At 48.6% G+C, this 27,970-nt stretch overlaps 2 protein-coding genes across 9 annotated transcripts in view; one reads left to right on the top strand and one right to left on the bottom strand.

The window, feature by feature from the left end:
* Positions 1-27,970, top strand: part of LOC112429437 (fructosamine-3-kinase-like) — a 598,793-nt gene that overhangs the window by 398,348 nt on the left and 172,475 nt on the right. For 5 of the 8 annotated variants that reach the window (XR_011613969.1, XR_011613968.1, XR_011613967.1 and 2 more), the window contains one exon: positions 2,676-2,788. The gene's annotated coding sequence lies outside the window, so the exon portion shown is untranslated. Of the gene's footprint in view, positions 1-2,675; positions 2,789-7,337; positions 7,444-12,656; positions 12,968-17,532; positions 20,137-27,970 lie in introns of those variants that run through there. The other 3 variants (XR_011613965.1, XR_011613964.1, XR_011613966.1) reach the window with 3 other exon arrangements.
* LOC105473122 (ral-GDS-related protein-like) lies at positions 9,028-19,500 on the bottom strand. The gene is made up of 12 exons (XM_071080206.1): positions 19,397-19,500; positions 17,153-17,325; positions 15,599-15,792; positions 15,148-15,458; positions 14,166-14,381; positions 13,690-13,793; positions 13,121-13,190; positions 11,486-11,560; positions 10,932-11,006; positions 10,320-10,343; positions 9,859-9,980; positions 9,028-9,322 (listed from the first exon to the last, which is right to left on the bottom strand). Exons 2-12 carry the CDS (start codon positions 17,302-17,304, stop codon positions 9,283-9,285), a joined length of 1,383 nt encoding a protein of 460 aa, XP_070936307.1. The 5' UTR covers positions 17,305-17,325; positions 19,397-19,500; the 3' UTR covers positions 9,028-9,282.

Raw genomic sequence — 27,970 nt, 5'->3', positions numbered from 1 at the left:
AGTTTAGGTCTTTAATTCATTTTGTGTTGATTTTGTGTATCGTGCATTGTAAGGGTCGTATTTCAGTGTTTTTCCTGTGGATATTCAGTTTTCTCAAAATCAATAATTGAACCAGACTCTCCCTTTCACGTTATATCTTTTTGGGGTTTTGGAAAATGTGTTCCCCACATATCATGTTGGATAGAGTATTTGTCTGCCTCATTGTGTCACTTAGGTTCTCGTTTTGTGTTTGTGACAGTCATGGATTGTTTGGATAACTACAGATTGTTTTTTCATGCGTTATTTTCTTTGGTTCCAACCTTGGATTTTTCTTTTTTTTTTTTTTTTGGAGGCGGAGTCTTGCTCTGTCGCCTGGGCTGGACTGCAGTGGCCGGATCTCAGCTCACTGCAAACTCCACCTCCCGGGTTTATGCCCTTCTCCTGCCTCAGCCTCCCGAGTAGCTGGGACTACAGGCGCCCGCCACCTCGCCCGGCTAGTTTTTTGTATTATTTAGTAGAGACAGGGTTTCACCGGGTTAGCCAGAATGGTCTCGATCTCCTGACCTCGTGATCCGCCCGTCTCGGCCTCCCAAAGTGCTGCGATTACAGGCTTGAGCCACTGCGCCCGGCCAGATTTTTCTTTTAATGCTTTCTACTCTTATTATAGTTTAAAAGGTATATATACAAGGTAGTTACATCTGTTGATTGCATGACATTGAAACTTGGGGTCCCAAGAACCCCATAACCCAGGCAGTGAGCAGACGGCCCACAGGGTGGGTCTTCAGCACATGTTCCCTCTCTGTTTTTTTATTGTTCTGGTGGTCATTCCAGGTGTCTGTTGTTCTCTCTTTTATGTTTGAGTCCATTCAAAGTTTAGCTCCCGTTTATAAGTGAGAACATGTGGCATTTCGTTTTCTGTTTGGGTCTTAGTTCACTTATGACAGTGGCCTGCAGTTTCCACCTTCTGTTCTCAGGTGATTCTCCCATCTGAGCCTCCAGATTAGATAGGACTACAGGTGCCCACCACCACATCCTGCTAACTTTTTTATTATTGTAGAGATGGGATTTCACTATTTTGCCCAGTCTGGTCTCAAATTCTGCACTGAAGCGATCCACCTGCCTCGGCTTCCCAAAGTGCTAGAATTACAGGTGTGAGCCACTGTGCCGGTCTCTCATGCACTGTTGATGGCTAGGTAGATTCCATGTCTTTGACATTGTGGATAATACTGCCATGAACATATGAGTGTCTGTGTCTTTCGGATAGAAGGATTGATTTTCCTTTGGGTAGATGCACACGAGAGGGCTTTCTGGGTGAGATGGTAGTTCTGTTTTCAGCTCTTTGAGAAATCCCCGATCTGCTTTCAATGGTGTCTGTACTAGTTTTAATCCCCTCCCCTCCCCGAAAGCGTACCAGCGTTTCATTTCCTTGGCTGCCTCGCCAGCATGTGTTCCTTGTCTGTGTAGTCCTCACCATTGTGACCTCCGTGGGATTACAACGTCTTGTAATGTTTTTGATTGGCAGCTCTCTGGTAGTGAGTTTGAGCGTGTTTTCCTATTTGTTGGTTGCTTGTACATTGAGTTTTGCGAAGTGTGTGTTCACATTTCTTGCCCGTTTATTAATGGGATATTCCCTTCTTGACTTATTGAAGGGCCTTGTAGATTCTGAATATTAGATGTTGTTCAGATGCAGAGTTTGGGACCTTGTTCTCCCATTCTGTACACTGTACTCTGTTGGTAGTTTCTTTTGCTGTGCAGCAGCTCATTCAGGTATTCGGTCTGACTTGTCAATTTCTGTTTTTGTTGCCATTACTCTTCAGGACTTAGCCATCTAAATTCTTTGCCAAAGCCTATGTGGAGAAGGATATTTCACAAGTTTTCTCATTAGATTTTAATAGTTTGAGTTTTTCCATTTAAATCTTCCATTCATCTTGAGTTCCTGTTTGTGTCTGGTGAGAGGTAGCAGTGTTATTCTTCTGCACATGGCTAGCCACTTATTTCAGCACTGTTGATTGAATAGGGTGTCCTTTTGCCTTTGCTTACTTTGGTGGATTCTGTGTTAGATCAGATAGTTTTCAGCGTGTGGTTTTACTTCTTGGTCCTCCCTTGTGTTCCACTGCTCTGTGTGGAAGCAGGTCCCTAGCTTTTCCGTGAAATTTGAAATCAGGAAGTGTGATGTGTCCGATGTAGTCTGGGTGTCTCAGGATTGCAGAGGATGAAACTCAGGGCGCTTCATGGTCCCACATGAATATTAGCATCACCTGTTTCTATTTCTTTCAACAAATGTGTTGCATAGTAAAGGAACAATACAATGAGAGGGTAGAGTGGGGCATTATGGTCCATGCATACATTGTGGAATGATGAAATTGGGGTTCTTAGTGTTTCTGTTACCTTTTCCCGTTGTTTATTCTTTTACGGTGAGAACCTTCAGTATTCTCCTGTCAAGCTGCTTTGAAAGTGATGTGCCGATACAGTTAACCCTGGTCACCCTGCACTGGAATAGAGAAACAGACGTTTCTTCCTCTCATTTTCCCAGTTACAGTCCCTGCCCATTACCCCTCTTTTCCCCCAATCTCTGCAAACTAATATTGTGCTCGCCAGGTCTTTGAGATAGAGTTTCTCAGATTCTGCATGTGTGAGATGACTCAAGGTTTGTTTCTCTCCCCCTCACTCATTTAATTTACCATCATCTCCTCCAGGTGCAACTGTGTGGTTCCCCACGATAGGATTTCATTGTGGTTTTCTGTCTGAAGAGTATCCCAGGGTGTACATGTGGAGCAGCTTCTTTATCCCTTCGTCTGTGGATTAGCAGGTAGGTTGATGCTTACACTGACTCTTGGGAACAGTGCTGGAATCCACATAGGTGGGTAGATCTGTCTTTAGTGTCCTGATTTCAATGGCTTTGAGTGTATTCCTAGTAGTAGAATTGATGGTTGAAATGGTAGCTGGAGTCTTTTAAGGTTTGGAGGAACCTCCAAGTGGTTTCTGTAGCGTGTGTGCTAGTTTACCTTCTCACGAACTATGGAAGAGTGTCTCTCTCTCTCTCTCTCTCTGGAAATGCACCAACATTTCCCTTCTTTTGATTTTTTTTTTCTCTTTATTTTAGTACTCATTCCAGTTAGAATGAGATGGTATCTAAGTGTGGTTTTGATTTACATTTTGCTTGTGGTTAGTGATGTTTGCCAAGTTATTGTGAACTTGTTTCAATTTGACATGTAAGACTGGGCAATGGACCTGAAAACCTGAGATGGATGCATAGGTAAAAGATTCTGACTTAACATTACTGATCCTCACGAGAAGTCAATCAAAACCACACTCAGAAAGCATCTCTCTCTGGTGAGAATGAATGTTACCAAAATGGGACAACAGTTTCATTGCTATAGAGTATGTGTATATAACCAGCGGGTGGAAGGGACAATTTGGTCTGTGTAAACGTAGCATCATAATGAAGTGGCAGTGTCTGGCACCTCTGTGAGCTCCAGACTTATGATTTCTCTGTGGAGAGAATATTCACAACTGAACTTTGTAGCTGTTTTGAAAATTGTGGTTTTCTGTTCTTGCCTTTTGGCATAATGGCCTACGGCTCTGTCCAGGTTTCTGGTAAGGGCATGGATTTGTTTTTATGGCTGTGTAGTGTTCTGTGGTGTGTATGTACCACATTTCCTTTCTCTGATCCACTGCTGATGGGCACCGAGGCTGATTCCATGTCTTCACCATTGTGAGTAGTACTGCCGTGAACATGCGAGTGCATGTGTGTTTTGGATGGAAGGATTTTCCTTTGGGTAGATCCTTAGGAGTGTGAGTCCAGTGCTGGATGGTAGTTCTCTCTTAATTTCTTTGAGAAATGTCCACACTGCTCTCCAGGGTGTCTGAACTAGTTTGCATTTCCCCCTACAGTGGACCTGCATTTCTTTGCTCATCTGCCCCACCAGCCTCTGTTGTTGTGGACTGTGTATCATAATTGCCATTCTGACCAGTGTGAGATGGTATCTCAGTATGTTTCTGATTTGCATTTCTCTGATAATTAGTGAGATCCAGCATGTTTTCATTCTCATTGGTTTCTGGTACACCTTCTTTTAAGTGTGTGTTCATGTCCCTTGCCCATTTATAAGTTGGATTGTTTTTCCTGGTTTTATTTGTTTAAGGTCTTTACGATAAATCCTGGATATTAGACGTTTTTCAGATGCATAGTTGGGGAATATGTTCCCTCATTCTATAGGCTGTGTGTTGGCTCTGTGGTTGTTTCTTATGCAGCAGCTCTTTTGTGTATTAGGTCCCACTTATCAGTAATTGCTTTTTTTGCCATTGCTTTTGGGGACTTGACATATAAATGCTTTGCCAAAGCCTCCGTCGAGAAGGGTATTTGCTAGATTCTCGTGCAGGATTTTTTTATAGTTTCAGGTCTTGGATTTTTATGTGTTTATGTATTTATTTACAGAGCAAGTCTCGCTGTGTCATACAGGCTGGAATGCAATGGAGCAATCTTGGCTCACTGCACCCTCCACCTTCCAGGTTCAAGTGATTCTTCTGCCCCAGTCTCCCGAGTAGGTGGGAGTACAGGCACGCACCACCATGCCTGGCTAAGTTTTGCTTTTTTAGTAGAGACAGGGTTTCACCATGTCGGCCAGGCTGGTCTCAAACTCCCCGACCTCAAGTCATCTGCTCGCTTTGGCCTCCCAGAGTGCTTGGATTCAAGGCATGAGCCACTGCGCCCAGCCCAGGATTTTGCATTTCAATCTTTGATTCAATTTGAGTTGCTTTCTGTACATGGTGAGACACGGGCCCAGTGTTATTTCTTCTGCATCTAGGTAGCCACTGATCCCAACACCACTTAGTGGTAGGGAGTCCTTTCTCCATTGCTTATTTTTGTTGATTTTTTTTTCAAGTATGATGATTTCAGGTGTGCAGGTTTTATCTGGGTCTTCTAATCTGTTCCACTGTTCTGTGGAAGCGGGCGCTCAGCTTTTTAGTGAAAATGCCAACCCATTACATTGTCTATGGGTGTTTTCTTAAGAGTGCTTCCTTTGTTTCAATTTTTAAAAAACACATTTAGCAGCCTATGTGCATGGATTTCTTTTTGAAAATACATGTGCACCTTATGTTTTCTTGTAGGAGTTTTGTGGTTTCAGAATTTTTAGGCCTTTAACGTATTTTGCATTGATTTTTGTGTTGCATGACACAAGGGTCCTAGTTTAGTGTTTTGTTTGTGAATATTCAGTCTACTCAAAATCATTTATTGAACAAGCTCTCTTTTGCCCATTGTGTCTCTTTGGTGTTCTTTTGAAAAATGTGTTCACTATATGTAAATTGGGGTTAATTTGGTTTACTCATACTGTCCACTTTCTTAGTTTATGCCAATAAAAGATTGTTCCGATAATTATAAAAGTTTGTGTTTTTCATTCATTATTTTAGGTTTTAAGTTTGTATTTTTTAACTAATTTCTACATTTATTATAGACTAAAGGGTACAAAGGCAGATTACTTACTGCCTTTGGTATATTGCATGACACTGAGACTGGGGTCCCAGAGACCTTATCACGCAGGGACTGGTTGTACCCATCGGGTAGATCTTTAGGCCATACCTCGTCCCGTCTTCCTTTTTCATCTGATAGTCATCATTCATGAGTGTCTGTTGTTTTCACTTTTATGGTAGGGTGTATTCAATGTTAGCTCCACCTTAGAAGTGAGAACATGTGGCATCTGGTGTTCTGTGTGTTCCTTACTTGCCTTCAGATAATGGCCTCCAGCTCCTTTCATGTTGCTGCCAAGGATGTGATTTCTTTTCTTTTTTTTTTTTTTTAACGGCTGCCTAGTTTTTCATGGTATATATGTACCAAATTTTCCTTTTCTGATCCACTGTTCATGGGTGCCTGGGTTGATTTCACGTATTTACCATTGTTAATAGTGCCGCCAAGACCATTTGTGTGCATGTTTGTTTTGGACAAAAGAATTTAATTTCCTTTGTGTATAGGTGGGTTTGCTGTGTCAGATGGTAGTTGTGGTTTAAGTTCTTTGAGCAATCTCCAACGTGCTTTCCGTGGTGTCTGAACTACTTTGCATTTTCACCAAAAGTGGACCTGTGTCCCCCTTCTCTGCTGCCTCGCCAGTGTCATTTTTATTTTCTTAACTGTGTAATCGCTATTCTGACCAGTGTGCGATATATCTCATTGTGCTTTTGATTTGTATTTCTCCGATAATTAGGTTCAACATATTTTCAAATTTTAGGTTGCTTGTATATCATCTTTCAAGAAGTGTGTGCTTATATCCATTGCCTATTAATTATTTGGGGAGTTTTGCTAATTGATTTGTGTGAGGTCTTTAAGGTAGATTCTGGACATTAGAACCTTGGTCAGGTGCATAGTTTGGGAACATTTTCTCTCATCCTGTATGTCATCTGTCTACTCTGTTGGTAATTTCTTGTGTTGTGTGGTGGCTCTTTAGTGTATTAGGTCCCACATGTCGATTATTGCTTTTGTTGCAGTGTCATATGGGGTCTTAGGCATATAAATGCTTTGTCAAAGCTGATGTCGAAGGGTATTTCCTAGGGTCTCTTGTAGGCTTTTTGTACTTTGAGGTCTTCCATTTATATCCTTTATTCATCTGAGTGAACTTTGGTACATGGTGAGAAGTAGAGGCTCGCCATATGCAGAAGATATGGGGAGTTCTTTTCCCATTACTTATTGTGTATTTCATCCAGAATCAGGTGGTATGAAGTGTGTGAGTTTATTACGCCAGTTCTCTGTTCTCTTCCACTCATCCATGTGGAAGCAGGTCCCTAGAGTTTGAGTGAAATTTCAAATTAGAGTGTGATGCATCCAATGTAATTTGGATTTCTCAGAATTGCTTTGGAAATGCAGGGCATTTCCTGGTCTCACATGAACTTCAGCATTGTTTCTTTGTATGTCCTTAAGAACAATTTGTTCTATAGTAAAAGTATACAATTAAAGAGTAGAGTGGGACATTTTGATCTATGCATATATACCTTGTGTAATGATGAAAGCAAGGCATTGACTGTCTCTGTTACCTTGTGTAGTTATTATTTATTCTCTGTGGTTGCAATATTCAGAGTCCTTCTTTTCAGCCTTTTTTGGAAAATATGGTGGGATACTGTTAAGTCTAGACACCCTGCTGTGGAGTAGAACAGCTGAATTTATTCCTGTCATCTGAGTGTAACGTTGTATCCACTTCCCAGTTCCTGCTCGACTCCTCATCCCACAGCCTCCCTTCACCACTGTGGAACTTTCTATATCTAGGAGATAAAGTCATTTAGAGAGAAAGCTGATCTCATTCTCACATGCATGAAATCATGTCGTGTTTGGCTTTCTCTGCCTGACTCGTTTCATTGAAGGTCATGTCCTCCAGGTTTCTGCATGTTGCTGCAGATGACATGGTTTCGTGAATTTCTCTGGCTGAAGAGGATTCCATTGTGTACTGCAGTTTCTTTATCCCTTCATCTGTGCATGAACAGGTAGGTGGATTGGATACCTTCGCTATTGTGAATAGTGCTTCAGTCGCCATAGGAAGGCTGATATCTCTTCAACATAACAGATTCCATGTACTTTCTGTGTATAACTGGGGGTGGGATTGTAATGTCAAATGTTTAAGGCACCTTCAACTGCTTTGCTTCGTGTGTATAATAATGTACATTCCCAGAAAAAGTGTATGAAAGTGTCTTTTTCTGCATTTCTACGTTGGCCTCTGCCTGTGAACGTATGGGTTGTGTTGGTTTTTGTTTTGTTTTGTTTTGTTTTTTGGTAAGTTTCATTCTAATTAAAGTGAGAGGTATTTGAGTGTGGCTTCTACTTAGACATTTGTGTGAGGATTAGTGAGGTTGAGCAGCTTCTCTTTGACCTGTCATTGAATTTCGTGTTTTCTTTTCAGATGTGCCTGTTTAGGTTCTTTGCCCAGTTTTAGCTTGGGTATTTGGTTTTGTTCATTTTCCCAGTTAGAGTAGTGTTAGTTTCCCATACGTTAGATTAACAACCACTTTCACAGATGTGATTCTGCTGAACTTTCTTTCAATCTGTAAGATGCCTTCTTTTTAATAGTTGATTGTTTCTCTTCCCCATGTGGTAGCTCTAAAATGATGTATAGTCTCATGTGTTTGTATTCACATTTGTTAGCAGTGATTTTAGTGTTCCATCCAAAAAGAACAAAAAATAAGAAAAAGTATTGCCAAATCAATTACATGGTCAAAGATTTCTTGCCATAGATAATTTTTGCTTTTGTTTTCTTTCCTTTTTGTAAACTGCATGAAGAGATACAAGTTTTGCTGAGATACAGACTCCCACTTTTCTTATAGGAGCTTTGTGGCTCCAGGATTGGGTTTAGGTGTTTATTTGGTGTTGATTTAGAGGTATGATATTGCAGACCCTGAAATGTTGACTTCTTTGTCTTGTTTTTGTCTAATAGGGCACAATGGGGTTTGTGTTCAAATTAAGCTCTGGGACATCCTTTTGATACTGGGTTCAAATGATTCTCTCCTTCCTTGATGTTCACTTAGGGGAGAAGTGTCAGAAAGTCTGGGAAGATCCATAGTGGAAAAAGTTTATCTGTATTTTGTGGAGACTGATGGCCAGCTCTCTTCAGCCCAGGACTTCTGGAGAAGGCCAGCCCTTCTGCTTGCTTAAATACCTCCCATCTCCAGCCCTTCAGTAAATATTTCAGTGATTCATTAAATATTCAAACCTTAAGAAAGTAGAGTAACCCAGTGGAAGTTGAATTTAACTAGAATTTAAGTTTGAGAGTAGCTGGTCAGTAGAACAAGTGTGGTAGATTGGGTGACATATTATGGTTTTTAAGGATTTTTGGGTTTTTTTGTTTTCCTTAAACAGAGTTAACAATAATCAATTTGAATAAAAAGGGAAAACATGAAATGTTTGGCATGTGTAATGTGAACGCTGTTCTATGACTTGTTCAGCCATAGCCTCAATTTGACATACTAGACTGTGAATCCTAAAGACTGGTATACAGTTACTGCACTGGCTGAACTTTTCTCATGCCAACAACTATAGAACATTTTGAATAGTGTTTTAAAATTTTATTTTGATGAAAGTTAAGAAAAAAACCCTTACTTATACACTAAAGAAAATAAACATAAAATGATCTACCCCCGACTCGCAAAAGTCCCATGGCCTGATCCTGGCCAGCAGGAGCAGCTTGTGTTGAGGAGCAGGGGCCAGATGCAGCTGAGCTGCCAGCCACCTATGTGGTTCCCTGGTGTCACGGTCTGGGTGAAGGATGGTGCAGAGCCGGTGTTCTGGGCAGCACCCTGGTGCGGTCCCAGCCACTGCAGGATGTTTCCGGCCTACTGTGATTCGGGCTCCAGCTGGCAGGACAGCTTGTAGCTGCAGGAGAGAGAGGCAGCTGTGAGGCCACCATGAGCCACGCATCAGGTCCCCACTCAGTGACTGCCCAGCTGGAATCCTGGGTCCCCAGCAGTTCCCATGCAACAGGGCTTGATGCTGGTCATGGAGTCATGGCCACAGGCTCTCTGCAACTGGCCACAGGAGAGCCTCCTCTAGGCCACGTGGGGTGGCTGACACCTGTAATGTCAGTACTTTGGGAGGCTGAGTGGGGTGGATTGTTTGAGGCCAGGAATTTGAGACCAGCCTGGATAACATCGTGAAACCCCATCTGTACCAGAAAAACAGCCGAACAGCAGGACATGGTGTCTGTACAGGCTGTACCATGTCCTGGGACATGGTGTACAGCAGTAGTCCCAGCTGCTTGAGAGGCTGAGGAAGGGCTTGAGCCCAGGAGGCAGACATTGCATTGAGCAAAGATGGTGACACTACAGTGCAGCCTGGGCAACAGAGCCAAACCTTGTTAAAATAAAATGGAGAGCCTTCTCCCACCCTCTGCCCGTCTGCTAGGCCCTCACCTCTCCTTGTCACTAAGCTGCTCCATTCTTGGGAAATAGGTGACAAATTTATCCAAAGGCTGAAGCCTGTAATTCATGGCAGCCACTTGGAGCAGCTGCATTTCCTGCAGAACTCGGACCTCCTAGAGACAGAAGGCAGGATGTTGACAGGGCCTGGGGGTGAAGATGCTGAGGGGGGGCTTTGGTAGGCAGGGAGAAAAGGGGGTGGTCTCTAGGGCAGTTTTCTGAAGGGGCCCTATGTAGTCCCCAGCCTGCTCTCAGAGTTGGATGTAAACATCCCCTCCTGCAGGAATTGGTCTTTGATCCAGTGCCTTTCCCAATTTCTCTTCCTGCTGTGTGTGTCAAACCCTCCCAGTAACTTTCTAAGATGTAGAGGACGGAGCCAGGGAGTGTCCTGCCCAGGGTGGACTGTGAGGTCCACATCCCCACCTTCCTCCAATGTGAATGTCCCAGCTGCTCACCTTCCTCCTCTTGTTGCTGTTGCCCTGGAAGGCAGACAGAGTCCATCAGAAAGGTCCCTGGCCCACAACCAGCCCCACCCCACCCCTTCCCATGCTGTACTACTGCTAGGGTCACCAGGGTCAGGGGATGTGCACATGACAGGATTTGGATATGCCTCAGACTCCATGCTCTAGAGCAGGGAGCATGGGAGCTGAGGCTCAGGGACACTCTGCCTCAACCCTGTCTGATGACAGGGAAACTGAGTTCTGTTACAGAAAAAAAGCGCTCAGTGACCCTGGAACTGCCTGCCCTTGGAGAGGCTCAATTTCACTCTGCAATTACAGGACTACCCTGGTGAGTCGCTGAGTCCAGTTCAGCCCACATCTCAGCAGCTTTCCAGTCAGGCAGCTCTGCAGCTTCACCACTCAAGGATAGGGACTGGTGGCTGCCATGGAGCCTCCATCACGCAGAGGTGATGAGATGGGCCTGACACCCCCACCTGCAGGAGCAGCTGTGAGGCTCTCAGGAGAGCAGGTTTGCCAATGGCTGAGATCTAAGGGCTCGGTCCAGGCCCCTCTCCTCCCAAGCCTCAGGCTCCTGGTTCCCAACCAACCTGCCCCAGGCTCACTCACATCCAGATCGTCCGGGATGGCCGAATCCAACCTCTGTAACACAGTCAGAAAATCCCCCAGGAAGGGGACCACACCCTGTGCCAAGGAGGGTTGGGGAGGTGGTGATGAGTATTGGCCATCAGATGGCTGCCCACTGTCCTGTCCCATGAAATCCCATCAGCCCCTGTCTTCCAGAACCCCCCTCCCTAGGTCTCCCGGATGGAGCAACCAAAGACCCTCAGCTGCCTTTCCCAGTTCTCTGCCTCCTCTATCCCAGATGACCTCCAAGTCTAGCAAGCACTCCTAGTTATTAAAATCCCACTCTATGGTGGGATTTTAACAATTCACAGGGGCATGTGGTCCCAGCCTTACCCTTCCCCACATCCACTCTGAGTCCAGCTTTCCCAGACCCTTGCTCTGGTCTCTCGAATGGAGATTTTCCAGGCCCAGTGTCCACAGGAGGACAGGGCTGGGTGGAAGCCCCCACTGTCTTGATATGGAGGCCTCCAGCTGGCGGGGAAGGGAGCCCTGTCCTGTGATCCCCTGCGGCCCCTCCATGAATAAGGCTCGCTCACCTTCTTTTGCCTCCGCAGCCTCATCTGCGCTCTCTGTGGGTTCCTCTCCTGGGTGGCCACCTTAAAGCTCCCCGCCTGCCAGGTGTCAGTGATGGAGACAGTGAGGCTCTCCTCCCCTCCCCAAGTTATACCCCAGCCATCCCGCACTTGGATCCCCAGGGACTGGCATGAGTCACCTGGCACAGTGCTCATTCCACTGGCCCAGCTCTACACTCCTGTGTGTGTCACCCAGTCAGGCAGCCGGGCCTGCCTGAGACTGTTCTCTCTTCTGTAAAGAGCGATGAAAACCACAGCTACCTCACAGGGCCTCCTGAGTACTTTTTCCTATTCCTGTTGCCATTGTTCTCATCCTCATCCCTCTGAGGAAGAACCAGGCATGAGCACCCTCAAATTGCTTTCTTTTCTTGAACCTCGTTTCTGTCCTGTGAGGGCTGCACTACAGGCTCAGCATCCCTTCATTTTCCAGAAGAGCAAACAGAGGCCCAGAGTGGAGAGTGACTCCCCAGGACCCCAAAAGACAGGGCGCCTCCTGCCTGTCCTGGAGGCTGTGTCTCGGCTGCCTTCACCCAGTATCTCAGCACCACCACCCATCAGGGTCCTGTTCTCTGGAGTCTCTTGAGTGTCTAGGTCTGCAACCAGGCACAGTAATGATGGGAAAGGGACAGGGCGTTTTAGGAGACCTGGTTAAGTGGCACCTGCCTATCTGAGCCCCGCTGGAGTCTGTGACACACAAACTGCATTTTAACCATGCCAAAGATTTTGCGTTGCCATTGATTCCTCAGGGGACTTCCATGCACAGAACTCTCTCTTCCTCTACTCAGGATGTGGCCTCCTGTGTCCCCATCTCTGACTGACATGGCAGGGTTTTCCAGAATCGTGGGTGGGGTGACATGTTGCCTTCTCATTTGCATGGAAGATTCTGAGATCTGGTCAGGGAGGATCCCCTAGGAATGCCTGAATCCCCCACATGCTTGTCATGAACATATGTCACTGCTCACTGGTGAGAATCCTGTGACATGAACCTTTTCAAGTGTCTGCAAAGGGCAGAGCAGGGAGTCCCGGCAAACACATATGTCTGTCCCAAGCATGCCCATTGGTACCCATAGCTGGGCAATCCACTGGACTCCCTGGCACATGAGCTTCCTCTGTTGTCGTTTCCCCTCTCGCGCAGTGTGGATAGAGGCCCCTGCCCATGGAGGTGCACTGCAGACAGAAGCAGCAGCAGAGGCCTGGCTTCCTGAGGAATTACTGGCCAGTTTGAGATAGGAAGAAAGTCCCACCTACCATGAACACCCCCCAGCCTGGAGGAAGCTCCATGCCAGCAGCATGGACCAGCATGAGAGCCAGAGCCCTGCTAATGCTGCAGCTCATCACCCCTGCTCAGCAGCCCAGCAGCCATTGCCACATCCCATTTCCAGGGCCTCCTGCCCCTGTGCCCCCACGTGCCCGTCGATCCACACACCTCTCTTCCTGTTGCCCAAGGTAGGCATGGAGGGAATTTTTCAAGTCCACTTTTAGTAGGTAAGTCAAAACAAAACAAAATAACTACTGCACACTGGGTCCAATGACCTTCCAAACTCACTCTTTTCTCTGACCCTTAAACACTTGTCCCGCATCTCCAAGACTCCACTGTACCTTGATCAGCAGGTCCCTCTTCACTGCAGTGTCTTTTTTGCAGAGTTCTTTTAGATATTTTGTGCTTTTGCTATGGACAGAGGAAAGAAAGAAGGGTAAATTTGGGAAACACTGGGGAGATTTGTGAGTTCCAATCCAATCCCTTTTGTTTGAAAATCCAGAGAATCCCAACTTCCTGGGTGAGAGTTTCCAGTGGGGTCCTCTGATGACAAGGGCTCCAGAGGAACAGGATGGGAGTTTTCATGCTCCTCGCCTGGGCCCCGTCTCCACTTCACATGAGCCACTGTTTGTTTACAGTTAGCTTTTATTTGCACACAGTTCCACTGCTGGATACAAACACCTGAAAGTCTCCAGTTGGCTCTAGTCTGTTCCTGATGGTTAAAAAACCGTAGTCCCGAGTTGGAAATCCTTGCCTAGAAGTCCAGGGCAGCTTAGTGACCACACCCACCAGTCCATCCCTGCCTTGTGTCCCTGGACTCCAAGAACCTTTCAGAGTCGTTGAGGGCACGTGGGGAGACATACGGTCCCTAGGTCAACCCTGGTGCTCCCATGGAGAGAGTCCTCCTCACCTGGACACTGCTGCCCATGTCTTATGTAGCCGATATATTGGTTTGCCGCACAGTGCGGAGACGATGGCGTGCACCGTGGAGAAGTTGTTGAGGCTTAGGCACTCCTGAAGAGGGAAGAGTGAGCTGTGAGGTCCATGGGTGGAGCCTGGCCCACTTCAGCCTCAGCTCCCTCTGCTGAGATCTCCCCTCCTGGACGAAGCAGAGGCCTGGGAACCCTTCGGAGGGCACACCTGGGGCCGAGTGAATGTCACTCATCTAGGAGGATTTTAGTTCAACCCAAGGAAGAACCCAGGTCAGAAGTGAGCAGCTACCACTGGGCCGTGGGAGTCAAGGTCAGTGAACCTCTGGCAACAACCTCCTAGGGGATGTGCAGGGCTCAGGCTAGCGATACAGAAGCCAATCCTGAAAGCCGATGGAGGAGAAGAGCCAGTTCCCCTTTTTCAAAGAGGGAAGCCTCAGGCCCAACCATGGCTTACCCTGGCCACCTTGATCCAGTGCTCCACCACCCTGGCCCTGTCCTGGGCCCTCATGCTGTGGTCCCCGAGGCAGGAGGCGGTGACACAGTTCTTGAGCCTGTTGAAGTGTGCGACGGTGGCACGAACTGTGGGTGCCACGTGCTCATTCCCCTTCTGATGTCGTTGGCCCCAGATGGAGCCCAAGCATTCGTAGAGCTCCACCTTCTTGAACAGATCCTTTTGGGGAGAATGAGAGTGTCATGGATACAGCACACTCCAGCTCAGGGTCACCCATAGTCCCAGGCAGGGACTGAGCTCACAGTCATCCGTGGTCTCTGGCAGGAAACAAGCTGGAGCTCAGAAAGCTTTAAAATGGGCTCCAGAAGTGTGGGCGTCCCTGGGTTTGATTTTCTGCCCACCGAGGGCCCTGAATGCATCATGGCCCAGAACCCAACAAGGGTGGGAAGAGAGAGTGACATTTTCTCCCAGGCCATCTGCACTCCAAGGACTAGAAGGTGGCTCAGGCCTGTCCGTCCTGAGACCTTGTCTTCCTCCCATCCCAATCAGCCCTCTTCTCCTCCTCTCCATACTGGTGCACTTTCCTTGTGGCAGCTGCAACTATGGGCTCTGCTTGGGTGTCTGCCGTAGAATCTAGTATGCATCAAGTACCTAGTAAGCGCTTAGGGTTGTGAGGCTCCTGAGCAGCTCTGTGAGTGACCCATGGCCCTGCCTGCCCCTCAGTGATCACCTGCCCTGTCCTGCTTTCTGTCCATCCCGTCATTCAGTCTGCACGGTCACTCTGTGCAGCTGGCACGGGCGATGTCCCATCTCTGCTGTGCATGTGCAGACAGGGAAGGCTTGTGGGTGAGGAAACTCATCCAGATCCCATGGTTGGTAAGAAGTGGGGCTGAAATTGGACCCAGGGCATTGGCCGCCCCTCAGGGAGAGGCTGGTCTGAGACAGTTGGTGCCAGAGTCACAGCCTGCAAAGCCCAGCTGCTCACCACATCCATGAGGGTCAGCTGCTCTGCCAGCAGCCTGGGAGGGAAGGTCGTGATGTCCGGCATCTCCTCACGAGGTGGGTTCTTCACAGCCCCGGAACAGGGGGACTCTGGGGCTGACTGTATCTCCAGCACTGTTCCTGGAGGGGGCCCTTCTTTTGGTGCTGGCCCTGGTGCTGAATGTAGATATCTGGGTGCATCCAGGCTTGCATGTGACTCTGGCTTCAGAGCAGGCCCCAGGTCCGCCAGCAGTGGTGGTGCTGGCTCCAGGGCCAGCATTGTTAATGGGTGTTGCCCAGGAGGTGGAGTAGGATCTGGAAAAGGGGAAAAGGTCACCCCACCAGTCACTTTTCACTGGACTTTCCAAGCACAGAAATGACCGGATGGAATTTAAGGAAATTGTAGCCCCAAACCACCACCCCCGGAAAGTCTTCCAGACTGCAAGCCACCTCACCATCTGGCTTGGCCTCGTTGGGCTCCGGAAGCACCAACTGGCCTAGGACAAGTTCCTGGTGGTCCTCCACGCCCAGTCCAGGCCAGGCGAAGTTCCTGAAGGCCAGCTTTATCCGGAAAGATGACCGTTGCGGGGGCTGATAGCAAACTGAAGAGTTTTCAAGGGGCCAGGTGAACAGAATGGAGGTGATGGTGCTGGTAATGGAGTAGACAGCTGAGTCAGAGGCCTGGCCTTCTCCCACACAACCCTCCAGGGCACACTTGTGTGGTTCTGGGTCCCTGACCTGTTGCAGCCTGTGTAGAGGACAGCCCCACCCTACCCCAGGCCATCAGTGCTGTCCTGGAAGGGGCAGACCTGGCCATGCACCATGGCTGTACAGACCCTTTTGCACCCCGGCGTCCCACTGACATTCTCTTCCCAAGACCCTGGAGCATAGCACTGTGCACCTGGGCACTCAAGACTGCAGCTCCAGGCTGATTTGTGAGCAGCTTGCTCATCAAGCTCCAGCTCTGGCTCCCCTGTTCCTGGGGTTAGGAGGGTAGGGGCAGATGTTGGGTGGAGGAGGACAGGGAGATCTGGGAAGCCATGGTGCTGTGGTGGGTCTCTCAGTGGCCAGCTGTGACCCCAGCCTCCCCTCTCCTTTGCAGGGAACCTAAGTCTCCATTTACAGAACTCACTATATGCCTCTTACAGGGGAAGTCCCCAGATGTCAGCCTTCTTGTGGGCATTATAAGAAGTATGAGCCCCAGGGCTCTTTTAGCGTCTCCCCAGGCAGAGTCCACATCTTTTCCCCCATGTTTTGTGGGTGAAAACGACTTTCAGAATCCTAAATTCACCCAGTTTATACTTGTTGCTGGGCTACGTCATTCTAATCAAAATCTGGGAGGATGCCACCATACGTAGAAGAGGCCATGAGGGTTTCCCCTCTAACATTCTGTAGATACGACCTGTTTATTCTGTCTACTGTGAGTGCCTGACTCAGTAGAGTCGATACTGAGGGATTGCCATCGGCTTTGTTTATGAAATTATGCCAAACCACAAGAAGAGCGATGCAAAAATGAGATGTTTTGTATGTATGTGTTGAATGGTGAACCCCATTGAGCCTCTCCAGATGTCTGAGTGGGCCTGTGGCTCTCTTTTCAGCACCAAGTGTCCCTTCTTCTCTCTGTGTCGAGGAGAGAGACCAGCCAGAAAGAATCTCAGACATCCTTACCAGTTCCATCATAGACTTGCTTTTCTATGTGCTTTTCCAAACATCGAGGGATATGGGCCATTGAGACAGAATGCTGAGAGCTACTTCAGTGAGGGGGAAGAGAAAAGTAATAAACATGAATCACAGCACCTCCAGCAGATATCCAGAGTTTTAGGCTCTAGGGACCCCTTTTTTTTTGCCGTGTCTTAGATCATTCAGTCCCTACAAGAACCCTGTGAGGTTCATCTTCTCACTACTCCCTGTTCCAGAGGAGCCAGCTGACTCTCTGAGAGCTGCATCTTCAAGGCACAGCCAGTAGGGGACAGAGGCACCTCTGTGCCTTGTAGGGGATGGGCACTCACCTTCTAACCAGTAGTTCCAAAAAATGTGGCACGGTGATAAAGTCCCAGGAGGGGCCCAGGCAGGTGGCATAGGAGGAGATGGGTTTAGTTAGCAAGACTGGAACCAGGGAGTCCAACAGCTTCTCCCTTGTGTTGGGCTGGAAAGTTGGCATCCTGCAGATCTGATTTTCATACTAGGGGGAAAAGGAGGGACATGGGAGTCAGTGGTAACACTGTGAACCACCAGAGGATCGGGATCTGGAACTCACACCAAGAAGCATCAACCCTTCAGGGACTTGTGCATGTGGAGAACCTGGGTGCCCATAGTGAAAAGGGTTCTAGGCTTTCAAAGTAAAATTGCATGTGAGGATGGAGAGTGATAAATGATTCTTGCTTTCAAGGCATTGTCACGGTGTTTGTTAGCTGTTGGGCAATGGCACCCTGTGAATCAGCAGCCTGCATGAAGAGCATCATCCCTGCAATCCTCACAAATCACCCTCATGGTAGAGAAGAGACACGGGCTTTTGGATTTCACATGGCTGCTGAACAGCACCTGGGTCAGAAGGGAGCACCTTCCACAGGGAGGACTGCATGAAATTCCCTGTAGGCCACCTGAGGCTCCACCTCTGATATGGAGGGGAAGGGCCTGGAGAGGCCTGGTCCCCTTTTCATTTTAGCAGCAGGGCACAGGACAAGACGCTCTAGTAGAAGAACCTTTTGACTTAAAGGGATAGGATTGTTTTTGTTCTTTCAACATGAACGTGAGTCTGGAGAAACAGCTATGGCCATCCCAGCCCTGGGCAAGGGGAAGATGCCGGAAAACTCCAGGGTGGGAGGGAGCACATCCCAAGGCCCAAGATCTGCCAGACAACTGGGGAAGAGAAAATGCAGGCAGGTATTGAAGCCGTGAAAGGTTACGCAAATGTACGTTTGAAACTGGAAATGAAACAAGGTGATTTTCTCTGCCACACGAACAACAGATTGGCAAAACGTTAAAGCATGTTAGTGTTCAGGGGAGGCTGCGTTCAGAGAAGCAGCTACCTTCAGAGGCTGCTGGTGACTGTGTGACCAGCTGGAACTCTTTTGGACAGTCAACTGGCTAGAGATGTTGAAACTTGATGACTGCATATCCTTTCACCCAGATATCCTTTTCCCGGGTGTCTGTCTTCCGCAGGGGATTTGTGTATTTTATGGATTGAATTGTGTCCCCTCCCCCAAATGTAAATGTTTCTATTCTCAACCCCAGAGACTCAGAATGTGTCTGTGTCTGGACACAGAGTTCTCCAAGAGGTAGTTCAGGTGAAGTGAGTTCATTAGGGTGGCCCCTAATTTAATATGCCTGGGGTTCTAACAAGGAGAGGTGGTGAGCGCACAGAGACGTTGAAGAGAAGACCCTGTGCTGACCGAGATAGAAGTCAGCCATCTCCACGGCAAGGAGAGAGGCCCAGACAAACCACCCCAGTCTGACAGCTTGACATTGGAGTTCCAGTCTCCAGAATTGTGAGGAACCAGATTTCTGTGCTTAAGCCCTTCAGTCAGCGTGGCATGTTATGGCAGTCCTGGCAAACTGCTCCAGCCTGTTAGGACACACATAGGATTATGCTCCCTGCAGAACGGCTTCCTAGAAAGGGAATTTTATCATGACATGCTCCACCAGCATTGAGAGGCTGACCCACTGTGGAACATGGCCTCCCTTAAGGAATATTACAGTGAGATGTGAGGGTACAGCTCCTGCCCGATTGGCCTGCAGGGATGAGTTCTGTGAGATGACACTTTAAAGACAAGTGCATGGAGTAGCTTCACCTTCTGTTGCTGTAATCAACCCCCCCCCACCCTTGTTTGTGTAAAAGTTCTGTATTTTAAGTCCTGGAGGAGGTCTGGCAGGGCAGCAGAGCTGCCTGTTTGTTGCCCGAGATACCCTTAGGGTGGGGAGTTAAAATGATAACAGTATGAGTATGTTGCTATTGTTACCATTATACTCAATTCTTGTGGCAACATGCTGAGATACTTCTGGCATAGCATAAAGTGAAAACAGAAGGATTTTCTCTGATCTTCCTCTGATAGGTGAGAGGGACTTTGCCTGTAACCAAGTTGTCACTGGGGACTGATGGCAGCTAGATTGCTTTGGGATAGGACAGTGGGTCACTAAAGTGGGAAATCCCTAGGACAGAGCTTAGGGAGTCCCCATATTTGTGTTGGAGTCCTGGGCCCACCCTGGTTTTCTGGAGTCCCTGTCTGTGGAGACCCTTCTGTGCCCCGTCTCACCCCAGACCAGCACTGGCCGTTGTTGGTGGCATGGTTCACCTGTCCTTTAACGAAGTTGGAGAAGTGGAATCCATCCAGCAGCTCCTGCTTGATCCACTGTGTGGAGCTCTACAAAGAGAGTGCCCAAGAGCCGGGCCAAGAGGTGTCAGTGGCCTGTCTGGTTGACCCCACAATGGGATACCCCCATTAGAACTTCTCCTAGCCCCCCCCCTTCCCCAACCATATTTGCCACATAGGAGCATCTGCATAGACCTCCAGCCGGAGAAGGTTGAGTTCTCTGGCAGATGACAGCTTGAGGTCTTGGGATTCAGATCTGAGTAGACAAAGTGTGTCCTCAACGCTCACCTTCCCACCCTGCCAGGCATGGTCTGGGCTGTGAACCTGACAGGCTCCAAACACCTGACAACCAGCCTGCTCCTGTCCAGGGAGGGCCCCTCATCTCCTGTTTCCCCCATACACATGGGGAGGGGCTCGGCTCTGCCCTGACGGGCAGAGCTGAGGCCTGGCCTGGACGTGCCTGCCCTGGGCCCTGTGTTACCTGGGGGTGCCTTCTGGCAAAGGGCCAGAGGCGTCGAGGGTGAGGGTTGAACCAATGTCTATATTCTTGAGAAAGACTCTCATTTTGGCCTCTCCTGCGACGAGGAGGTCGGCAGCACGTCGGGACACAGCAGGAGAACATGTTGTTCTCCGGAGTGTCGCCCACCAAATGAGCTGGAAATGGGGCTCTGTGTATAATATGGGTGCCTAGTTACCAGAATTCTAAGTTCTATTGGGGATCTGTCAGCAAGGAAGTGAGGTCACATCTTGCAGGTTCCATCCTGTAAGCTCCTCCTTTCCATGAGACCTCCTCACAGGTCCCTCTGGGTTTCTGATCGCTCACCCTCCCCCATCAACTCCTTACCTTTCACCGTTAAGCAAAAGTGTGCCTCTTCAGCACCTTGGGAAGACCGGAATATAACCATTCTCCCAGGTTTGAGGAGCCAGTGCTGGGTCAAGAGCAGCCTTTTATCATAGCAGTTGTGAGACCCTAGAGAACTCCTTTGGTGTTTTGGGGCCTCCTCAGCTTGAACAATGGGGATTATGCTAGCATCTCCTTCCTAGGCAGCTCATGAGGTGTGTTTGAGATAAATCTTAAAAACTCATGGTGTGGTGTTCCCTGTAGATTTTGCACACCCTGCAAGATGGAAGAACTACAAGAAGGGGTGAGAAGTAGCATGGAATACAACTCCAGTGGGCCTGGGGTCCACAGTGTGATCTCAGGAAAAACGAATTTTGCTCTGGGCCTCGTCTTTCATTCTCCACCAGTAGAGGTTGAGATTAAATGAAATTCAGACATCCTTTTCTGACATTACACCTTCCAGTGCGTTCCCATTTTATTTAGAACCAGACCCTGTGCCTCATCTCAGCCTTGGGTGGGTAGTATCCACAAAGACAGCACTGAGGGGTTAGTGACTCCCTTCTGAATGATGGAATAGGACACAGATGGTGGAATAGCACTTCTGAGCTAGTTCAGGCTGTTACAGCCAAGATCCGTAGCCTGGGGAGCTCATCAAGAAGAGAATTGTGTTTCTCCCAGTTCTGGAGGCTGGAAGTTGGAGATCAGGGTACCAGCCTGGTCAGGCCTTAGTGAGTACACTTCTGTCCCATTCACTGAGCTTTTACAGGTGCTGTCCTTTCCTTGGAGGATGGCTCAACTTTAGGAGCATGGGTAGATCTCCATTCAAGGCCCAGTTCTCACTTGTAGCTTGGTGATCGTGAGGAAGTCATAGAACATCCCTGTGCCTGTTTTCTCCTCTGAGAAATGGTGTTAGTGAGAATTGCTTCCCTTTTTAATTACAGAAAATAAAGCATGCAAAGAAGTTAACTCGGTGCCATTGGGCAGAGAGTGAGAGTCCAGCAAACCAGAGAGATCAGCTTGCCCTCAACAGTGGCAAGGAGTGCGGAGAGTGGGTGAGGCTGGGGCAGGAAGCAGGCCAGCCTGCCAGAGCCCAGGAACAGGTGAAGGGCAAGAGTGAGCTCCTCACCCTGAATTCTCAGGGGACACAGGCATGCAGGGTTTGTGGGGAGCACAATCATCAGGGCTGCCCTCATTCCCCTGGTTCCCTCCATATCTGATGTGGTCCCAGGGCCCCCTCTCCCTGTGTTTCCTCTCTGCCCTGTTTTCTTCCTGGCTGCCCTCCCAGGACTCATTTTGGGCCCTGGTCAGGTGGAGTCTTGAGGTAACTATAGGCTCCTCTGAGGTTCAACCTACCGTTTGTTGAGACCTCTGAGCTTAGAAACCACCTCCAGCCTATACCCGAGAGAGGGCTGGAGGGAGCTGACAGTGCAATGGCGGTTTTCCCTGGGGCAGCCACTCCAGGGCCTGCTGGCAGGTATCTGCTGAACTGGAGCTTTCTTTTGGGCCTCTGGGGTTCTGAGGTGTGATTTTCCCTCTTAAGATAGGCTGATCCCCCAGTGGGTGCCTTAGCCTCAGAAATGGTTCCCGCTGAGCTGGGAGCTGTGCTCTACCTTCAGTTTCCTAGGACACCTCACCCTGGCCCTGCCCATTCTGACTTCCGAAGCCCAAAGAGAGGGTCTGTAGAAATTGCTAGATAGGAAAGGGCTACAAATAAGTCATCGGAGGTGTATTTACTTAACAAATGTTTTTTAGTCATTACTATACATCTACCTCAGCAAAGGCGATATTTAAAAATGTTAATACCCTGAGTCACCCTACAGAGAGTTGTATTTATTTGATGGCGCAGGAGACAGTCCTGTTCTGTTTTGTTTTTTCTTTTTTGAAATGGGATCTTGTGGTGTTGCCCAGGCTGTAGCAGAGTTGCATGATCATAAGCAGCCTTGACCTCCCAGGCTCAAGGAATCCTCCCTTCTCAGCCTCTCAAGTGGCTGGGACTATGGGCATGCACCACCATGCCATGCCATATTTTTTTGTAGAGGCAGGGTCTCACTGTTCCACCCAGGCTTGTCTTCAAGTCCTAGCCTCAAGCTGTCCTACTGCCTCGGCCTCCCACAATCCTGAGTTGACAGACATAAGCCACTGTGCCTGGCCATGTTTCTTTTAAGAGCTCCCTTAGTATTTCTTTTTTTTTTTTTTTTTTTGAGACAGAGTCTCGCTCTATCACCCAGGCTGGAGTGCAGTGGCCGGATCTCAGCTCACTGCAAGCTCCGCCTCCCGGGTTTACGCCATTCTCCTGCCTCAGCCTCCCGAATAGCTGGGACTACAGGCGCCCGCCACCTCGCCCGGTTAGTTTTTTGTATTTTTTAGTAGAGACGGGATTTCACCATGTTAGCCAGGATGGTCTTGATTTCCTGACCTCGTGATCCACCTGTCTCGGCCTCCCAAAGTGCTGGGATTACAGGCTTGAGCCACCGCACCCGGCCACCCTTAGTATTTCTAATGGGCATCCAAGCAAAGAAGGCTTTGCTTGCAGAAGGCTGTGGAACCCTCCTGAGGGTGCATTTTCTTCACAGCCAGCAGATTGTTCCCTGAAGTGTCTGCTTAGCAGTGCACAGGCTATTTATATCCAGGGCTTTGGGGAGCTGTTGGGTTTGGGGACTGGCTGGGGCGTGAGTGTTGGCTCTGGGATCTGTCACAGAGGTCACAGGGTGCAAAGAACTGGTCTCACTTCATAATGACTTACCCATTTTGTGGTTCTGTTTATATTTTTTCATCTCCCTGGACTGTAAGGCTTGCTAGGACAGGGACCATGTCTTCTTGCTCCCTGGTGCCTGACTCGCAGGAGCTCTTGAGAAATATTGAGTGCATGAATGACACTTTTGGTTTCTGTGATATGTGCAGGGAAGGAGGTGTTAATGGGACATGGAGGAGGCACCCCTGTCCCAGCTTAGGGGATAGGGAGTCCAGGAAGGCTTCCAGGAGGAGGCGATACCTTGGTTGAAGCTTAAAGCCTGAGTTGCAGCTAACCAGCTGGAGCATTTGGGGAGGGGCATCTGGCAGAAGGTGCCACGTGAGCAATAGTATGGAAGTGAGCACTTAGTACCACCTTTGGGGACCAGGGCTGAGGGTCAGTGGTCCAGGCAGGGCTGGAGATGCTGGTTCATGCTTCTTGTCCTTAGAGTCCCAGGTGCCTGTGAGAGTGGCAGAGTGGCACAGCCTGCCCTCCGCTCCCATTGCTCTAGTGGTTGTTGAGGGGCCTTTGAGTTACCCCCTCTTCTCCCCACTTTGCCCACATGCTCAGAATTATATTTATTTTTTATGAAACAGAGTCTGGGTCTGTTTCCCCAGCTGGAGTGCAGTGGCATGATCTCGGGTCACCGCGACCTCCACCTCCCAGGTTCAAGTGATTCTCTTCCCTCAGCCTCCTGAGTAGCTGGGATTATAGGCATGTACCACCATGCCTGGCTAATTTTTGTATTTTTAGTAGAGACGGGGTTTCACCATATTGGTCAGGCTGGTCTCAAACTCCTGACCTCAGGTGATCCACCAGCGTCGTCTTCCCAAGGTGCTTGGATTACAAGCATGAGCCACTGTGCCCGACCAGAGAGTTATTTTTAAAGCCACCCTGCAGGGCCCTCAGGCACCATCTCCAGGATCTCATTCAGGCCTCCCACCTTACCCCTAAGAAGGAGGGGTGCTGGTTACCACTCACCTCCCTTTACAGATATCCACATGAGGTTGGAAACTTGCCCAACATCACACATACAGTGAGTAGCCGAGGATTCGACCCCAAGTCAGTGACTCCACATACTGGGCTCTCAGCCTCTCTCAGCTGCCCCCTGACACCCTGTTCTTTATGCTAATTTGCTGGTTCCAAAAGAAATGAGCTCCCTATCATTGGAGGAATGCAAGGAAATGTTGGAGCACCCCTTAGAATGGATGCTGCGGAGGGATAAAAGCCTCTTGACCACCTGGACCTTTGTGGACCCGCATCTCCTGAATGATCCCCTTTAGGTGTGATTGGTGCAGTCTCGTCAGGCACCCCAGGTCTGCTAACTCCCAATGAGGTGTTTCTTTTGGTCCTCAAGTTCAGAGAAGCTGAGTAATCCCTTCTCACGGGTTTCCTAGCACCTTGATTTTCAGATGACCCAGTTCTGGGCGGAACTGGAGGCAGGGCTTTAAGGCCATCAGAGAGGCCTAGTTTGAGTTCCAGCAGTGCCCTTTCCTGGCTGTGTGACCCTGGGAAAAATTGCATAAACTCCTTGAGCCTCAGTTTATACACCTTTAAAATGGAGTAATAATGCTCTTTTGAGGATTAAATAAGAATTCTATAAAAGCACCTGGCATATAAAGTATGTTCAAGTAAGGAACTTAAATTTGCAAGGGAAAAAACCTCATTAAAGGGGGCAAATGACAAGAACAGATACTTCTCAAAAGAAGACATACATGCAGCCAACAACCGTATGAAAAAAAGCTCAGCATCACTGATCATTAGATAAATGGAAATCAAACCACAGTGAGCTACCATCTCACATCAGTCAGAATGGCCAAGGTTGCAGAGAAAAGGGAATGTTTATACACTTTTGGTGGGAGTGTAAATTAGTTCAGTCATTGTGGAAGACAGCAACAGTTCCTCAAAGACCTAAAGACAGAAATACCATTCAATCCAGCAATCCCATTACTGGGTATATACCCAAAGGAGTAGAAATCATTATGTCATAAAGACACATGCAACTGGGCATGCTGACTCATGTCTGTAATCCCAGCACTTTGGGAGGACGAGGCGGGCGGATCCTGAGGTCAGGAGTTCGAGACCAGCCTGACCAACATGGTGAAACCCCTTCTCTACTAAAAACACAAAAATTAACTGGGCGTGGTGGCATGCACAGTAATTTCAGCTATCAGCTACTCAGGAGACTGAGGCAGGAGAATCACTTGAACCTGGCAGGCAGAGACGTTCCATTGAGCTGTGATCGCACCATTGCACTCCAGCCTGGGTGACAGAGAGACTCTGTCTCAAAAAAAAAAAAAAAAAAAAAAAAAAAAAAAAACATGCACGCCAGTGTTCACTGCAGCACTGTTCACAATAGCAAAGGCATGGAATCAACTTAAAAATGCCCATCAATGGTAGACTGGATATGAAAATGTGGTACATATGCACCATGGAATACTATGCAGCCACAAAAAAGAATGAGATCATATCCTTTCCAGGAACATGATTGGAGATGGAAGCCATTATCCTTAGCAAACTGATGCAAAACAGAAAAACAAATACCACGTGTGTTCACTTACAAATGGAAGCTAAATAATGAGAACACGTGGACACAATGGGGAGCAAGACACTGGGGCCTATCGGAGGATGAAAGGTGGGAGGAGCAGAAAAAATAGCTTGGCTAATAGGCTTAGTACCTGGATGATGAAATAATCTGTACAGCAAACCCACGTGACATGTTTACCTGTATAAAAAACCTGCACATGTACCCTTGAACGTAATTTTTTTTTTCTTTAAAAGGAATGTGTTCAAATAGTCTCTTACTTTATCATTTGGTTCAAAGTAGCCTCCAGCTTCTGCTGTGAGACAAGGTGTTCACTAGAACAAGGGCCCATTAGAACAAGGGCCACCTTTGAGTAACCTAGGGCAGATTATATGAAAAGAAAAAATCTGTGCCTCAGTTTCCCCATTCTAAAATGGAATAATTTGGGGACTTAATTATCAGGGTTGTTGTGGTTATCCACAGTTCCTGGAGCATAGTGAGTGCCCAAAAAAAGTGAATAATGAGCTTCACCACCATAAAGTTCCTGCACACAGGCCACAGTGATCCCAGACCACCACTGCCTCAGGACCACCCCAGACTCCCTGGCATCTATCAGCCTTCAAAGTGGATCAAGCCCAAGCCCACGTCTGAGAGCCTGGAATGGGGAAAGAGTGAGCTGAATTCCAGCTCTTCCAGGGCTGCCTGGCCCTCTTCCCCTGTCCACAGTCTGGTCTGTGCCCCGGGATGGGTTCGGAGGAGTGTGCAGCCTCCTCTCTTCCTGCATGGAGACGATGCCCTTTTCTGCAGTGTTCAAAGGTAATAACCTTTTACCCTCCTTGCTAATTACCAGCCTTTTCAACTTCATCTCCTGGCCTTAGGGTGTCAGCCTGTCATTAACTCCTGGGGAGATATTCTAACAGGTAGTTGGGATATCAGACTTCTGGGGCGATATAGCCAATACTGGGTAGCAAAGGTGGGAGAGGTCCTCACTTGTTGGGGCCCGTCCCTTAGGCTGAGAACTACGTGCACACTTAACATCAGCAGCTCCAGATTCATTCCCAAGGTAAGAGGTTTACAGCCAGCTTCCTGGCTGTGTGACCTCAGGAGAGGAGCTTAACCTCTCTGAGTTTTGAGATCCACAGCTGTAAGTGGACAACCTTCTCCACTCTGCAGCGTTTGGACTTGAGACAGTGTGTGAAAACTGTCATGATGGCAACAGGAAACGGGTCCTGCAAACTGAGTACATTAAGGCAAATTTAATAAATGGGCTATTGACTGGTGGTGGGAGGGAGGGCCTGGTACAGCTCTCAGATGGATGCATGGATGTGCCAGCATGATAGGAAGAGGTGGCAGGAAGGGGATCTGAGGAGGAGAAGGAGGTGGCACCCCGGTGCATCAACATTGCACTGCAGGGTGAGGCCAAGGCTATCTGGGAATGCAGATCCTCTTGGAATTCCCATGCTTTGTCCTCGCCCACAGCAGGGGCGACTCATCTTCCTCCTACACCTCAGCAGGGGCGACTCATCTTCCTCCTACACCTCTAGCACCCAGCATGGATGCACAACAGGAGAGACACAGGTCCTAGTACTGCGTGGGCCCAGTGGCCCTGATAACATCTGCTGCAGGGGCCCCCCTCTATGCCTTTTGTGTCTGGGAGGAAGCACAGCTCACCAGGCTCCCTGTTCTCCTCAGATCCCCTTCCTGCCACCGCTTCCCACTCCCGGGCCTCTGCATCATTCACCTTGCTGACCCCTGCCCCCTCCCCAGCCCCAAGCATGGACTGCACCAGGAGAAGCCCAAGCCCTGCCTCTCCTGCTCCTGCAGCTGCTTCAGCAGCCCCTTCCCCACTTCACAGTCAACCCCACATGGGGATCCCCTCTGAACGAGGAAGACAGAGGCCCTTCACATTCCTGGGCCTCAACCACAGCTGCAACAAGAGCTGGCTTTGCCTTCCCCGTCTTTCTCAGCACCAGCAGGATGGAATCCCCATCCCCAAAGTGCGTGGATTTTCCTGTCTTCTCTAGACAGAGCCCCACATTGCCCCCGACTCTAGTGGTCCTCTCTGCCGTGGTCTGTGGATGGCTGTATCTGGAGCCAGTTCCAGCCCTGCAGCCAGCACATCTGCTAAACTGGCTCCCCAGCCAACAACTGACTTGGAAGTCACCCCCATGGATTCCAGTCCCCCTTCTCAGCTTTTCCTCCTGGGGCCTCCTGCTGGCTCCGGTGAAAGCTTCCTTCCATCTACCCAGGCCCTTTTGATGCCCCACAGTGACAGCACAGCCCCAGCCAAGGACACCACCAGCCTGGCTGACCTGAGGTTCTCTGGCTTCACTCCAACATTGAAACTTCGTGTTACACCAGCAGCCACAGTCCAGGCCACATCTGGGATCCCAGATACGCAGCAGCATGGAGTCCCCACCT

This window comes from Macaca nemestrina, chromosome 15, assembly GCF_043159975.1.
Source record: "Macaca nemestrina isolate mMacNem1 chromosome 15, mMacNem.hap1, whole genome shotgun sequence".
Lineage (NCBI taxonomy): Eukaryota > Metazoa > Chordata > Mammalia > Primates > Cercopithecidae > Macaca > Macaca nemestrina.
The sequence above is the reverse complement of the archived record's forward strand: the minus strand, read 5'-3'. Positions and strand labels throughout refer to the sequence as shown.

Bases quoted from the DNA above. Each gene is read 5' to 3' on its own strand.
- LOC105473122 (XM_071080206.1), bottom strand. From the start codon at position 17,304: ATGCCAACTTTCCAGCCCAACACAAGGGAGAAGCTGTTGGACTCCCTG. The intron at 10,344-10,931 runs GTGAGTGAGCCT...TCTGCCTTCCAG, and splicing joins CCATCCCGGACGATCTGGAT to GGCAACAGCAACAAGAGGAG. The intron at 9,981-10,319 runs GTGAGCAGCTGG...TTCTGTCTCTAG, and splicing joins ACAGCAACAAGAGGAGGAAG to GAGGTCCGAGTTCTGCAGGA.